General features: G+C 35.2%; 1 protein-coding gene across 1 annotated transcript in view; it reads right to left on the bottom strand.

Moving 5' to 3' along the window:
* Positions 1-620: 620 nt before the first annotated feature.
* Positions 621-14,299, bottom strand: part of SLC1A1 (solute carrier family 1 member 1) — a 48,039-nt gene continuing 34,360 nt past the window's right edge. The window contains exons 3-12 of the mRNA XM_032214318.1: positions 12,527-12,619; positions 11,192-11,306; positions 10,342-10,384; positions 9,368-9,472; positions 8,678-8,862; positions 7,440-7,547; positions 6,362-6,484; positions 5,919-6,113; positions 4,433-4,567; positions 621-3,056 (exon numbers count right to left, since the gene is read on the bottom strand). Coding sequence (XP_032070209.1) covers positions 2,816-3,056; positions 4,433-4,567; positions 5,919-6,113; positions 6,362-6,484; positions 7,440-7,547; positions 8,678-8,862; positions 9,368-9,472; positions 10,342-10,384; positions 11,192-11,306; positions 12,527-12,619 — 1,343 coding nt within the window. The 3' untranslated portion in view covers positions 621-2,815. The remainder of the gene's footprint in view (positions 3,057-4,432; positions 4,568-5,918; positions 6,114-6,361; positions 6,485-7,439; positions 7,548-8,677; positions 8,863-9,367; positions 9,473-10,341; positions 10,385-11,191; positions 11,307-12,526; positions 12,620-14,299) is intronic.

A 14,299-nucleotide genomic window follows, 5' to 3' on the forward strand; every position in this document is an offset into this window, starting at 1 on the left:
GTTCTTTAAGAGTTTCAGGTTTAATTCACCTGTTTCTTTAGGTAAAAATATCAGCCAAATGTATGTATGTTTGTTATACTATATAAAGCCAGTTTGGTGTAGTGGTTAAGGCCTTAGGCATGGAAGGTGGCTCGGCAACTTTGAGCCAATCAACTTTGTCTCAGTAACCTCACCTGGTCACTTGCTTTGGAGAAAATAGAATGGGATATTACATAAGTTTGCTGTCATTATAAAAAAGTAATAAAGGCAGGATATATAAAAATCCATCTGGCTTAATTGTAAACTTTTGTTACTTACATGTGAATGTTGAAATCCATTAACATAGAGTCGCCAGGAGCCACTTACTTGAGAGTAGCTCCTAATAGGGCTTTTGTGACAAAACTATGTCACAAGAAAACTCCACAGCTCTGAACATACTGGCTGCCTCTCATAATTGACTGGGAAGAAAGAGCCCATGTTCCCAGTTGGGGGAAAATATGGTATGGGTAGACTGCACAATAGAAACAGAATGGATGGGCTTTTCTTCTATCCTGCTTTTCTAAATAAACCAGATCAACAGAAGGTCCCGTTCCTCATCAGTGCTGATACATAAGTCTACATACAGACACAGAACAAGGATAGAGTGGATGACCAAACTATTTATTGAAATCAAAGAAAGGGGACATGTATAGTATTGAAGGGTGCAAGGAAAAGGCAAAATACTATTAAGAATATTTCCCCCCCTAGCAATAGCAAAGCTGTACAAATGTTTTTAAAAAAATAATTTTGCACAAGATTTACACTGTACACTCCTTTATTTGTACAAACGGATCAATGTTTGCATTTTGCGCATTTCATTTATAGCTTATTATATTTAAATACATACAGTACAGTATTATGCCTTTCACACAATTAAGGTGCAATTTATCAAAACATGATTATTTGAACAGTTCCTTTTCAGCGTTCTTTGGCACGTACCTGGATTATTTATTGAACAGAACAGTGTAAGACTGTCTAAGGCTACAGATTCATTGTTTGTTGATAGTAAATAAGTGTATTTTTTTCAGATTAGCACAAGCTTATTTACAAAATCATTATCTTCTATGAATTTCAGTTTGTGTTACGTAGCTAACTGATAATGTCCAAAGAAAAGTTTATCTTCTGCAATAATGTTTTGCAAGGGAGAATAAAACTGCACCATAGGTATTGGTGTTAAGCACTAACTAGATGAACTCGTTAACAAAATGGAATGTTTTCGTAAAGAAATCACACTCAAATGGTCCATATGACAATATATCTCCATTATTACTCTACACTAGGAACTTTCATAAAAGGCTGCTATTTATCTTTCACCAGTCAGGTGTATATGCTGGTAGACAAGCTGGTATATAATTCACCATAAGCCTGCTTCTCGGTCACGAGACCTGTATTTGGTACTGCAAGCTTTCTGAGTCATTTACAAGATTAAACAAAGAACAAACAAACAACATGCAGTGAATCACATACAGTAAATGCAATACTTTAAAAACGTAACACTTTCTCTAAGCCATTCAGTGAATAGCTGTGAAGTTAGGACTGTATTCAATTGCACCCTCTCCCTCAATAGAATAGCATCTGCAATGACACACAAGGAATGGACAGGAGTGGAGGAAAGATATGAAATTACAGTTTGCTTGTATACCCATGAAATGCATTCTTTTATCTCCTCTATCAGAGAGCTCTAAAATTGTGTCCTACAGCTTCCAAAAGAAGATTACTAAATGAGGAAAACTACTTTATTAGGGGGTTTTCTGTAGTTTGCTGCAAAGCTGTTGTGATTGGATTAATCAAGAAGTTCCACTATGTCATAGCTATCATTTATAATGGAAATGAAAATATAAAGTTCTCAAGTAATAATTTCCAATTTCAACAACAAGGTTAAAAAATACACATATATTTTCAAAAACTTCACACTTACTCCAGAACTATCCTTCTGTTTTTCCTATTTAATAGTTAATTAGCTACAGGAGTAGTTATTTTTGCACAGAATCAATTTAAAGAGAAATGTCTCAGTAGCAGTTGAAATATAAGAATAGTGAGGATATCATTTAAAAAAATAATTCTGTGCATGGAATTCTGTGCATCTGGAAATACTGTTTTAATATTCCTCATAAATAGCTTGTCTCCAGCTCATTGCTCCAATTTCATAGCAAGCAGACATCTAGAATCCGTAGAAATACGACAAAGCCTTTTCATATTTTTATAACCTGGCTTTTTCATATATCTGCACACAATGACCAAATGCTGCAATAATTACGAGCCGAAGACAATCTGTCCCAAAGGAATGTATTTATCCTCTGAATCTCACTAAAAGATTTCAATTCAGAATCTTAGACAGGTGCTACTGAGGAATCTTAAGAGTGCTAGCATTCATTCTCAACTATGACGGAACATTTTTTCTGACAACATAACTAGACTCGAGAATATATTTATATTTCTGTATTGGGCCTCCTGAAGAAAGCTCCACAGCTCTGAACATGGATGGTTGCCTCTCATCAATTAACTGGGAAGAAAAAGACCATGTTCCCAGTTGTGGGGAAATATGGTATGGGCAGCCTGTACAACAGGAGGAACAGAATGGCTGCATTCTCTGTTTCTGAATGGCTGAGAGAGACGGGAATTGTGTGTGAGAGAGAGATAGTATGTATATATTCATTTCTCTGTATGCCTGTAGGAATACAGGCAGAAGACAAAGAACAGCATGAGGAATCGATAGTGTAATGATCCCAAGGTATGGATTGACTTAGGGTCTCTCATGTCCTTTAATCCAATGTGGTCCTCTGTTAGTCAATCAATTTCAGAATTGTGATGTCTGGGTGAATGATATGGTGTCAGACTTATCAACGGCAAAAGCCCCATTCACATAAGATTTCTTCGTCTCTTTCTCCTCACTGTCGGTTGTTTCCAAAGCAAAAGGATTCACAATGTTAACTTCTGAGATGGTGTCCATCTGCTCTAGTTCCATTTTGGAGAGTTTTTCCACAACTCCAGTTCCAAAGGCATCGCCAAGAACATTAACCATTGTTCTGAATCGATCCCTAGAAAACAACATTTTTAGGATAGTCAGGATAGGTGGCAATAAATTCAACCTATATATAAAAAGATTTGTACCCCAGCTTTATCAATATTGGCAAAATATGTCAGTTTAGAATTCTTACATTGTAACTAAAGACGTGACGCAAAGATCAAATAAATTTTGAGGAGTCTCATGTGGTACTCAACAATCAATTTTTCAACATTGGAATTTCAAATGTCTTTGACCATCGAAGTCCAATCTAATATCTGTTGGCTTCCCCGTTTCTGCAGAGCTACCTGCTTTGGGGTCAACAGATTGAAAAATAAAATGTTGGGGTCAAGGGCTACATTATGCCTACATCTTCATTACTTATGTAATATTGGAGATTTCCAGGTGGCAAGTATTAGGACCACTGAACTAGACACGGTAAAGAAAATACGGAATAGCTATACAAAGTGGGTGAGAGAGGGTAAGGAAAAGGATGGATGAAGTGCTGAATGTATCTTGGAGGACTACAGGCAGAAGACAATATCCTCTGGGATTTTCATCATATTTTGTGAATAAAATAGGGTAATTGTGTGGCAGAGCCTTCTTATAAGTACTGACTTTCTTATACAGTTCTTTGGTCATAACTTGGCCAACCTAAGGGAAATGTCAGTCACCCCTGCTATAAATTCAAGTTCTAGTAAATGCAATACTAGTTCTTCTGCATGAAACGGTTTTTGGCCTCTGGAAAAAGAAAAACATTAAATCAGGAAATCTAATGAATGTCTTAGTGTTGGAGTGTTGATTTCTTATTCTCCAGACACATCTTCAGCAAATTGGCAGGGCCTTTTTTTTTTTTTAAAGGGGCTTCCACTTGGCAAAGGTATGCTAACCACTTAATATAAATTCAGGGATATTGAACTCTGAACACTGAGTTACTTTTTACAAGGTGAAAGATTATAGAGTTAAGGTAATAAGTGAAACAATGTGAAAATCTTCTAAAGTAATGAATTGCTCGGTATTTCATTCCTTCTGTATATAATTATCATGTCATTTTCTTCCTGCTGGAAGAATATGTCTTCTGAACAAAAATGCATCAGATGAGATTACCGTACAAGTTTATAATAATATTTCAGATGGTGTTAATTTTAGCTACTATTGTTTGCAAATTATCAAGTTCATGCAAAAGAAAAAAAAGGGAATATTATTAGATACCCTGGAGCGTTGGAATGAATGCTCAGTCCAATACTTGTTAATATTGTAACACAGTGTCAACTAAATGTTAACATTGTTGTGAAATACCTTAACTGGTGCCAGCAAAAAACACTGATTAGAAGTATACCGATTACACAACGCAATGGGCTCATTGATATTTTTCATGTAAAGAGATGCATAAGAAGTGTAGAAACTTACAGAAGCCAGTCCACGGCAATAATGAGGGTAACATCTTCAGCTGGCAGTCCCACTGCACTCAGTACAATCACCATGGTAACAAGGCCTGCCTGTGGTACCCCTGCTGCTCCAATGCTGGCGGCTGTTGCTGTCACACTGCATCCCAAATCAAAAAGACAATAACTGAGGTGGGGTCTGACCAACAGAGCATAAAATGGTACAGTGTATTTGTAAACTCTGTTTCTGTTGTTGGGGCCTGAAACTGCATTTGCTTTGTTTTACAGCTGTTACCACATCACTGGTTCATATTTGTTTGTAATCAATTACAATTAGAAAGACAAAGTAGTGATACAAAGCGATTTCGATACAAATGAAAATTTATTTGGGAAGTGGATGAAAAGGGCAAAACAAGGTGCTTCTGAAGAAATGGAATAAAAAAAATAAAAGGAATGAAATAAATGGATTAAATTGAAGTAGGAAATGGTGGAAGGAATGTTTTAGAGATGTTTATAGGACAGTGGGGTGGTAACATTAACTTAAAATGAATGATGTAAATACTAGGTGGTGGAAAGGAAGCCGTAAGTGATACAAGAATGTTGAGAAATAGGAAGGCTGCAGGAATAGTGTTAACTGGACAACTGCTTAAAAGAATGGCTTACAAATTGTGTGTTATTATTTCCTTGTTTAAGAGCTCCCCATCGAGATCCCTTTCTTACTAGCTTTTCCAGACATGGAATCAGACTCATTATTGCTCTTTCATAAAAAAAATATGTTGACATTGAAGATGTGTGTTACAGTGCTAACTACTGCCAGCTGAGTCAACTTGCTTGACAGAATATGGTATTCCAGGGGTGTCAAACTCACGGCCTGCCAGCCAGATGCATCCCCATCCAGTTTAGCGAAGGGGGGGGGAAGTCCCGATACGTCATGTGACAATGCGAGTTTGACAGCCCAGTGGTATTCAGAGAAGAGAAAATGTCCCAACTTGAGAAACCTACAATTTATAGCTCTATCATGAAGCTACAAACTTCTCTTCTGCATCTTCCTTCTATTTCTGTTGTCTATCAAGCCAAGCAATTTGTAACGTAGGATATTTGAAATTGGTTATACAAGGCCATATGGTGTCCAAATATGATGATCTTAGTTGAGTAATACAGTTAAATTCAGTGACATTCTGAATTTAGCAACACAATGTGTAAATTAGTAATGAATACAGCTAATAGGTTTCAGTGCTTAGACATTCCACTGGGCACAAAGTTGAGTTTTACTGTTAAGTGTTGAAATATAATCCATGCTACAATTTAACTGTGACCTGAGGTCTTGTTCTTATGAGAGTGTATTGCAGCAAAGCATAATTTTACAGGAGATTCATCTCAAGCTAGATAACCTTCAACGTCCCTTGCAACATTAAGATTCTCTAATTCTAAATATTATAGATGAAAAAAGAGATAATGGTTACTATGATAAATAAAAATAAATAAAATATGTGATACAACATAACCCTTACCTAATGGTCACTATTTGGCCAATGTCTAGCTCTAAGTCATTAAGCTGTGCAATAAAAACAGCAGCCACTGCTTCATACAGTGCGGTTCCATCCATGTTGATTGTTGCTCCAACTGGTAAAACAAATCGAGTAATTCTCTTGTCAACGTGATTTTTTTCTTCTGCACAGCGAAAAGTCACGGGTAAGGTGGCTGAACTAGATCCCACAAATCAAGGGGGAAAGATAAAGACATTAAGAAGAAATAGGTCAGTAAGAAGACAATGTGTGCATTTATTAATTTTACAGTCAGATCAAGACAAAACTAACATCAATAAAAATACAGCTTGTATGTGATAAAGTCTAAATTAATATCAAATGAATGTCTGAAATAAATTCATGGGTAAGTTCATTTATACTGTATTACCCAAGAGCTAAATGTAAGCATAGGGAAAAAATTGTTATACCTGGAAGAAATCATGAGTGCAGTCAATAGTGCTTGAGCCATACCTATGGCAAACTGGTATGGATTTTTCCGCACTATGATTAAATATATTAGTGGTAGAATGACCACAGAATGGATTGCAAGTCTGAAATAGAAAACATACATTAAGTACTGTAATATTCAACATTAGAGTCTTAGTGAACAGATGTAGATGGGTCTCAAAATTTATCAACAGTGAGAGAAGCAGATTTTCCTAAGATTCAGAAAGCTGTTTAAGCTAGACCACAAATTAGCCCTTTTGTATTTGATAACATAAGGTATACTACTCAGCAGAATGTTGTTAAATGCTAGTAAAACTTTCAATTAGTCACTAATTAATCATTAAATGCATGTAAATCAATCTGGATGTCATTTGTGTTCTACGAAAATAACTGAAAAGTGGCAACATGGAACAGAGAAGAAAGAATGAAGCAATCTTCCCAACTCTTCTTTAAGCTAATTTCTTGAAACACATTTGTAGGTATTTGCAAATAACATGCATCAGGAAATCCTCTATTCTCCCAGCATTTCTTCCCCACTTGTGCAACACACACAAATAATATTCTATTTTACATTAATCTAATAAGGATTTCAGACCATGAATATGCAGCCTAAGAATTCAACAGCCATGTCAATTCTCAGATTCAAATGCTTTCTTTTATCTTTCATATCTGAGGCAATCTGTTTTTTTTTTAAATATATTGCCTGAGAACCAACAATTGAATTTAAAATGTTGTATTCTTAATTCAGTATATTTTCAATCAGTGGTGGGTTTCAATTTATTTTACTACTGATTTGTTCATGTGGACGTTCGCACTCGCACGACACTTCTGCGCATGCACAGAAACGTCCAGGTGGGTGGGCGGGGCCTCTCGCCGCCACCACTACCAGTTTGCCCAATCTGGGGAGAACAAGCAGAAACCCACCTCTGTTTTCAATGTATTTGAAACACAGTGAATATCAATACAATAAAAGTTCTCTTAACTATAGAAAAACCTAATTTATCAATTCAAATTCAAAAGAAAATAAATAACATTTTATTAATTAGAGGAATAACATACCCACTCAACACAGTGGCCATATAAAGACCTAATTTGCGAAAAATCTCCCAGTCTTCAACTTCTATTATCTTTCCAGCAATCAAAAACAAAATACCCAGAGGCATATACCTAGAATGTACAAAGAAACATTAACATTTATGCTAAGATAATTTGCAACATAAATCTCACAGGGGAGAGGAATGCAGTATTATTTCACAGAAAGGATATTTATCTAACTTTTCTTACATCTATTGCAAAGGATGGAAAAACTAAATGGACAGTTCTGGATTCTAAATAGTGTGTTTGTAGATTGTTTAGCTGAAGAAAGCACATTTTCCCCAAAGGATCCACACCACATAGTAAGATAATTGGTGACAGCTTTCTTCTGGCCATTTGAGTGGAAACTTTGAGTAACACAAAGCAATATTTCTAAGAAATCCAAAAGATTAGGAGGGTCATTGGAAGTTTGCCAAAAAATACTGGTTATACCAATCCTTTGGGTAGACCCAATTGTTCAATTTTGGCATTCCTAATATAAATCTATTTAACTGTTCAGTTAAAAAGACAGTATTACCATTAATTCATTATACTTAAATAAAAATAATCTTAGAATAATCCACAATCAATATCTCAGAAGCTATCAAAACAATTGATTGATTTTAGTTGTGAATTATTTTGTTTGTATTTATTCAACTTCAACTTATTAAACAAGAATGGTGCCATTTTCCACAAAAAGATAGGATATGTCCCTTAAAAAAAACAAATATAATCGTAAATCCAAATTTGATGTATCTTTGGAAATAATTCAACTATAGGTACTGGTGAATAATTTATCTCATTAATTTCCATGCAGCTATTCTAAGCATGATCAAACCTGCATTTAATTTATAATTTGGAACATGCATTTTACTGAAATACTAATTAATTCTATTATTTGGTGACCATGTTAATTAATTCAACTTAGCATGAGAAGCGATTTATCAAAATGATATTTTGTTTGATCAAACCATTCAAAACACTTTTTTATTATTATTAGTTGAACTGGATTCTTATGTATATTTTAAATTATTTAGATACAGATGCACACATATGTCCCATATGTAGCTACCAAATGCAAAGGTGAGGTTTGCAAAATGCACGAGCAAAGCAGCCATATCTTCTCAAATGGTGGCAGACTTTCTGAAGCCTTTCCCTGCTCTTGGATCAAATGTGCAACCAAGTAGTAAAAGGGATTGATGAAAAGACGCTCTCCCACTTACCACATAATTATCTGAACTATATACATTGTGGCATCGTTCAGGGCATTGAAAAAATCCACCAGCACTTGTCCTTTTTCTCCCATTTTCCCAATAACAATTCCAAAGACCAGACAAAAGACTATCAATCCAAGCACATTAATACCATCCGAATACATGCCCACTATTTTGTATTCTTTAGTTTTGTTCTGTAGGTTGAGAAGGGAAGACAGAAATGCTCAACTAGCAATAACATATTTTGCAAATATGAAGATTAAACAATTAAACTCTTGTCTGGAAGCAGATTAACCTTGCTAAAGGTTTGTTTGTACTTAATTTTTTTGACTATATAGTGTAATAAGGCATTTGTAGCTTGATCTTAAAGGAGTTATTTTGCTACCCATTAAATGGGCAGCCCATTAAAGAGGGGTGGAGCTTTGAACATGACACTGGGCCCATCATCAGGCAGATATTGTCCCCCCTCTACAGACACTCCTGTCTCCAACTTCTTGTTACAAGCCATTATTTCAACAACATAAATTTCACTATACAAATTATTTCTACATTATTTCAGTAATGTGAAAGCTGTATAATACACAATAGCAGCCATATCATAGGAATCATCCAATAACATCTTAAAGACTAATAGCAATTAAGGATACAGGAATCTTTCTGTTGTGCCACAACAGAATGACACAGTTGCCTTCCTTTTACCTGTGAAGTCTCAGTTGGCATTATAGCTGTGATTGGTTCTTCTGTTGGAAAGGTTCCGTTTTTATCAATGCTTGGGATTTTTATTTCTTCACGTTTGGTCTTATACTGGAAGGTAAGAATACATGTGTTGTGTTGGAGAGAATGATGAAGGAAATGTTTATTTTTAAAGTTCTTTTAAAACTTTGTTAATAGGCAAGAGTTCACACATACTACTACCCAGAGGTAGTATTCAGCCGGTTTGGACCGGTTCACCTGAACTGGTAATGGCAATTGCAGGTGGACCCGCTCACCTACCCAGGCTCTATGCCATCCTATTTAGGCACATTTTCAAGCCATCTGCATGAGTGCAAGCTGCAAGCACAATCAAAGCGCATGCGTGGACGTCCTAGCGTATGCGTGAACGTGCACACTCACATTTGCGAACCGGTAGGGAAAGTAGGTGAATACCACCCTGCTACTACCGTTTCTAAGACACTATCAGTACCATATCTATTTTATAGATAGATGGATATAAGGAGTAGACAGGGATCCATAAGAAATGGATGACTTACGAGTATCTGTCTAACTATCAATTGATGATTGGTTCTTGCTTAAAACTAGGGATTTGATTGAGATACATTTTCTAATATTAAGAAAAAAAGTTAAAGGTGGTAGGATTTGTTTTTAAGATACAAAAGTGCAGAGTCTAGAAGAAATCATATGGATATTTATTGACTGCCAACTAGTGTTTTGCATTATCTCCTCAACAGTGATTATTGGAAAAGGAAATGGATTCTTAATTACAAATTTTCATATTTCATAGTTACATATTTTCATTTGATTTTTGTACACAAAGTCTATTTGTGTAAAAATAAAGTTATTTCTTCTGGATCAGTATCTAAAATAGTTGGCAATAATATACAGTCCAACCATTACATAAGAAGATGCCAAAATTTCACAGAACTTCTATTAATAAATACAAAAATAGAATCTACCTGTTGGAAGCAGGCCTGTACAAGATTTTCTGGGAACATATTTCTGTAAAAGGATTAAAAGAGATAAGTATATAATTGTTGAAAACACATTCAAGAACCATGATGTAATAAGTCTTTTTCTCTTACTCCAAATACTTGTAGATGTGTATGTCCTAATTATTCCTTAAGCTTCAGAAATACTTGGCTTAGTTATTTAACTGTTCAAGAAATGAAACCTTAAACTACCTGGTTTTTTTCCTCTGTCCTGTACTTTCTCCCAAATATATTGTATTTCCCTAAATTTTTAATTTACAGCACTTTGTTTTTTGTGTTACACAAAAAGCAAATTTCAGCAAATAAGGAAGAAATCATTCCATGAAATAAAAGAAAAAAAGCAGACATGAAGAAAGCAGAAATATACTGCCTTTTGAACCTGAATTAAATAATCTTTTCAACAATTCTATAGTTACAATTCTATGTAATTCTTTTTTAAAAACTGTGGCTTAAATTCAGAGAAAGTCATTTATTCTGCATATTAATAAATAAATGAGGAATGAATTCAGAGCAAAACTGAAAAGTGGAAGCTGATTTATTGCCAGCTTTATTTTCTTTTATGAAGAAACATTCTCAAGCACTTTCTGAAAACACAGGGGTTAGAGTTAGACTATATATCCTGGAATGGGAAAGGTCACTCCTGAAAATTTCTCAACGGTACTATCAATTACTCAGACATTCTCATTTTCTCCCTATTTATCCATGCCTCAGCATAATTCAGTAGGGTCCTCATCTCGCAGGAGAATATTTAGGAGGAGGTGTTACCATTATTAAATTTCTAAAATAGTGAACATAAACCATTGTTTTAATAACTCACCTAATCAAGTCTAACATGGCGTCCACCGTAGACACTTCCGGAGTGCTGCCCATCCTGCCAATTTCATCAGCTTTCTGAGATACTCCTGGTTTGATAGTCACAACCAATACAATCCCTATAATTGGAGAGGGGGTTGAAGGGGAAGGGCAAAGGGAACACAGTCTGAACAAGCTGAAAACTTGTAGAAAACATTTTTAAAAAAATAGTAGCGTAGATATATAAGTGGAAGATGAGAATTATGCTTGCCCTAAATTCAGGCCTTGGTTCTTCCAAACATGTAGTTTATTATTTTCTGACATATAATCAATGCTTTATCTTAGAGTGTAGGAACACTACTAAATCAGAGCTGCAGACAAACCTAACTTATTTTGCTAAACCCTGTGATTATTTACAGCAGACCGGGGGGGGGGGCAGCTATCCTTAATATTTCCAATGTCCTTGGAATACAGCTTTGGAACTATGGTTTCTCCTTTGTCAATGGTAAAACCATTAGAAAATAGCCATGTTGCTTTCTGCTAATAGCAACAGCAATAGCACTTAGACTTATATACCGCTTCACAGTGCTTTTACAACCCTCTCTGAGCGGTCAGCATATTGCCCCCAACAATTTGGGTCCTCATTTTACCCATCTCGGAAGGATGGAAGGCTGAGTCAACCTTGAACCTGGTGAGATTCGAACTGTCAAATTGCAGTCAGCTGATAGACAGCAGAAGTAGCCTGCAGTACTGCACTCTAACCACTGCGCCACCCTGGCTCTTACAGCTAAGCTTTTATTGTGCGACCATGCTGCTTTTTTCACAGAACCTATAGCAAGCTTAACTGTAATTTATTTCAATTAGTAATCCTCATAACTTTCCCCACCTCTGCTGCTTCTTCTTTAATCAGAAAGGGGATTGATTTTTTACTTATAATATTCAAAACCTTCCATTTAGAAGCCCCCAATTCTGCTGTAATTTATGTACAAGTTACTTAATCATTCGACTGATTGTCCCATTTGTGTACCACTACCACTTGATAAAATCTCTTTCAGGAAGCAAAACTAGGAGTTGTTCCTTCCAAGCTAGATATTCAATCACATGGTTAAATATTAATTTTGATAGTAAAGAGAAACCTGTATCCTTGTGAAATGGCATACGGAGATTATAACCTGGACAAGAGGTGTAATCTCTTACTGTTTATCATGACACTTTAAGATGGATAATATCCAAGTTTGTTCTTCTCTGTAAGTTAGATAAAAATTGACTATTTATTGCTAGCTTGCTAACTTATTAAAAAATGTCCCACTACATTTCAAATGTAAAGATTTAATTACTCAACGGTTGAACGACTTATTACCTAAAATTACAGCTAAGGCAGTAGTGAAGAAGTAGTACACAACTGCTCGCAGGCCAATCTTTCCAGAAACACTGGAGTCCAATGCAGCAACACCTGGGAAGATTTTAAGGAAAAAGAGAATTTTTAGGGTATATATTTATAAATAAACGCAATGTGATATAGTTGTGATATATTTAAACTGCATTCTTCATCTTCCTATAATAAGAATTACCTTTCTGCATTGGGTCATAAATCCAAGTAGACTTGCACTCTGCTTCCAATATTTGCTGACTATACAATCAATTTTAAGTTCACAAGCAGAATATTACGGCTATCATTCTTGCCTATCTCTTGCATGGATAATCAAAAATACATTGTTCTAAACAGGAGGAACTGACTTGGCTGTCAAATCCAATACTCAGCTCTCCTTCCTGCTGTATTATTGTTTGAGGTAAATACAACTCATTTCACTTGCTGGAAGAAAATCCAACAATTTTTTAAAAAAATCAGAAGAGCCTTAAAGAAATTTAAGTATGCGATCAGTTATTATGAATCACAGAATACTTAAACCAGAATAAATGTGCTGATCTTTGAGTACATATAGTCCCATCATGCTATTATTCAAGGTAAAATATATAGGTAGGCCTCAATTTGCAACAGTTCATTTAGTGACTGTTCAAAATTACAACAACACTGAAAAAAGAGACATAAGGCTGATTTTCACACTCAAGACCATTGCAGCATTCCCATGGTCACATGATCAAAATTCAGCCGCTGGACAATTGACTCATATTTATGACTATTGAAGTGTCTCAGGGTTGTAATCTTTTGACAAGCAAAGTTAATGTGGAAGCTAGATTCACTTAACAACTGTGTTACTAACTTTACAACTGCAGGCATTCACTTAAGAACTATGGCAAGAAAGGTCATAAAATGGGGCAAAACTCACTTAGCGAATCTCTCACTCAGCAACAGAAAATTTGGGCTCAATTGTGGTCATAACTCGAGAGACTATTATATTAAATTCAGAAAAGCAGTCAGAAATAGTCAAAATATTAAAGGCATGAAGTACAAAAATAAGGAAAAAATAGCTAAACATAATTTATAGCAACATGGTTATTCACAGTTATTCACTCTTCATACCTTCTTATCTTGATTTCTACCATGTCCATAAACCATTTCAAACATTGTCTTTTGTGTTTCAAACTTGATACCTCTCTATTTTTAAAGATCTCATCAACTTTTTGGTCTTCTCTTCCTCTAAAATCCATTCACACTTTCCTTTACCTTGTTGTTTTTTGAAGTTTGATCTTTTCCCCCCCTATATGAACAATCTACCTCAATGTACATATTTCATAGTGGTAATTTAGTTTTGCATTTAGCCTGCATTCATTCATCATCCATTCTTCACCCAACTCATCTAAAATGATTTTTCAGTGCATTCAACTTACTTTTGAATAACCAACCAACTAATTGACATGATAACTGTCACTTTTATTTAACAAAGTTGGCTGAAAGGCACTAATGCACCATTATAATTTTCCTTTTTCTGACAAATATTTGTTTCTCTCAACAGACCACATACTTTTCATTACCTTCCAGTCAGCATTTGCATGTCTTAAAATTTCTCACTCATTTCCCCATCTTTAGGAAACATCTGACCAAGATATACACGGCTATTTATATAGAAATTACTATTGTTTACCACATTCTTCCTGTTAAGCACAACAACCTTTGTCTTTCATATACTAATTTTAGGTTTATACTCCTTGTTAGGTAAATTGATGATGTGTC

The sequence above is a fragment of the Thamnophis elegans genome, chromosome 3 (assembly GCF_009769535.1).
Source record: "Thamnophis elegans isolate rThaEle1 chromosome 3, rThaEle1.pri, whole genome shotgun sequence".
Classification (NCBI taxonomy): Eukaryota; Metazoa; Chordata; class Lepidosauria; order Squamata; family Colubridae; genus Thamnophis; species Thamnophis elegans.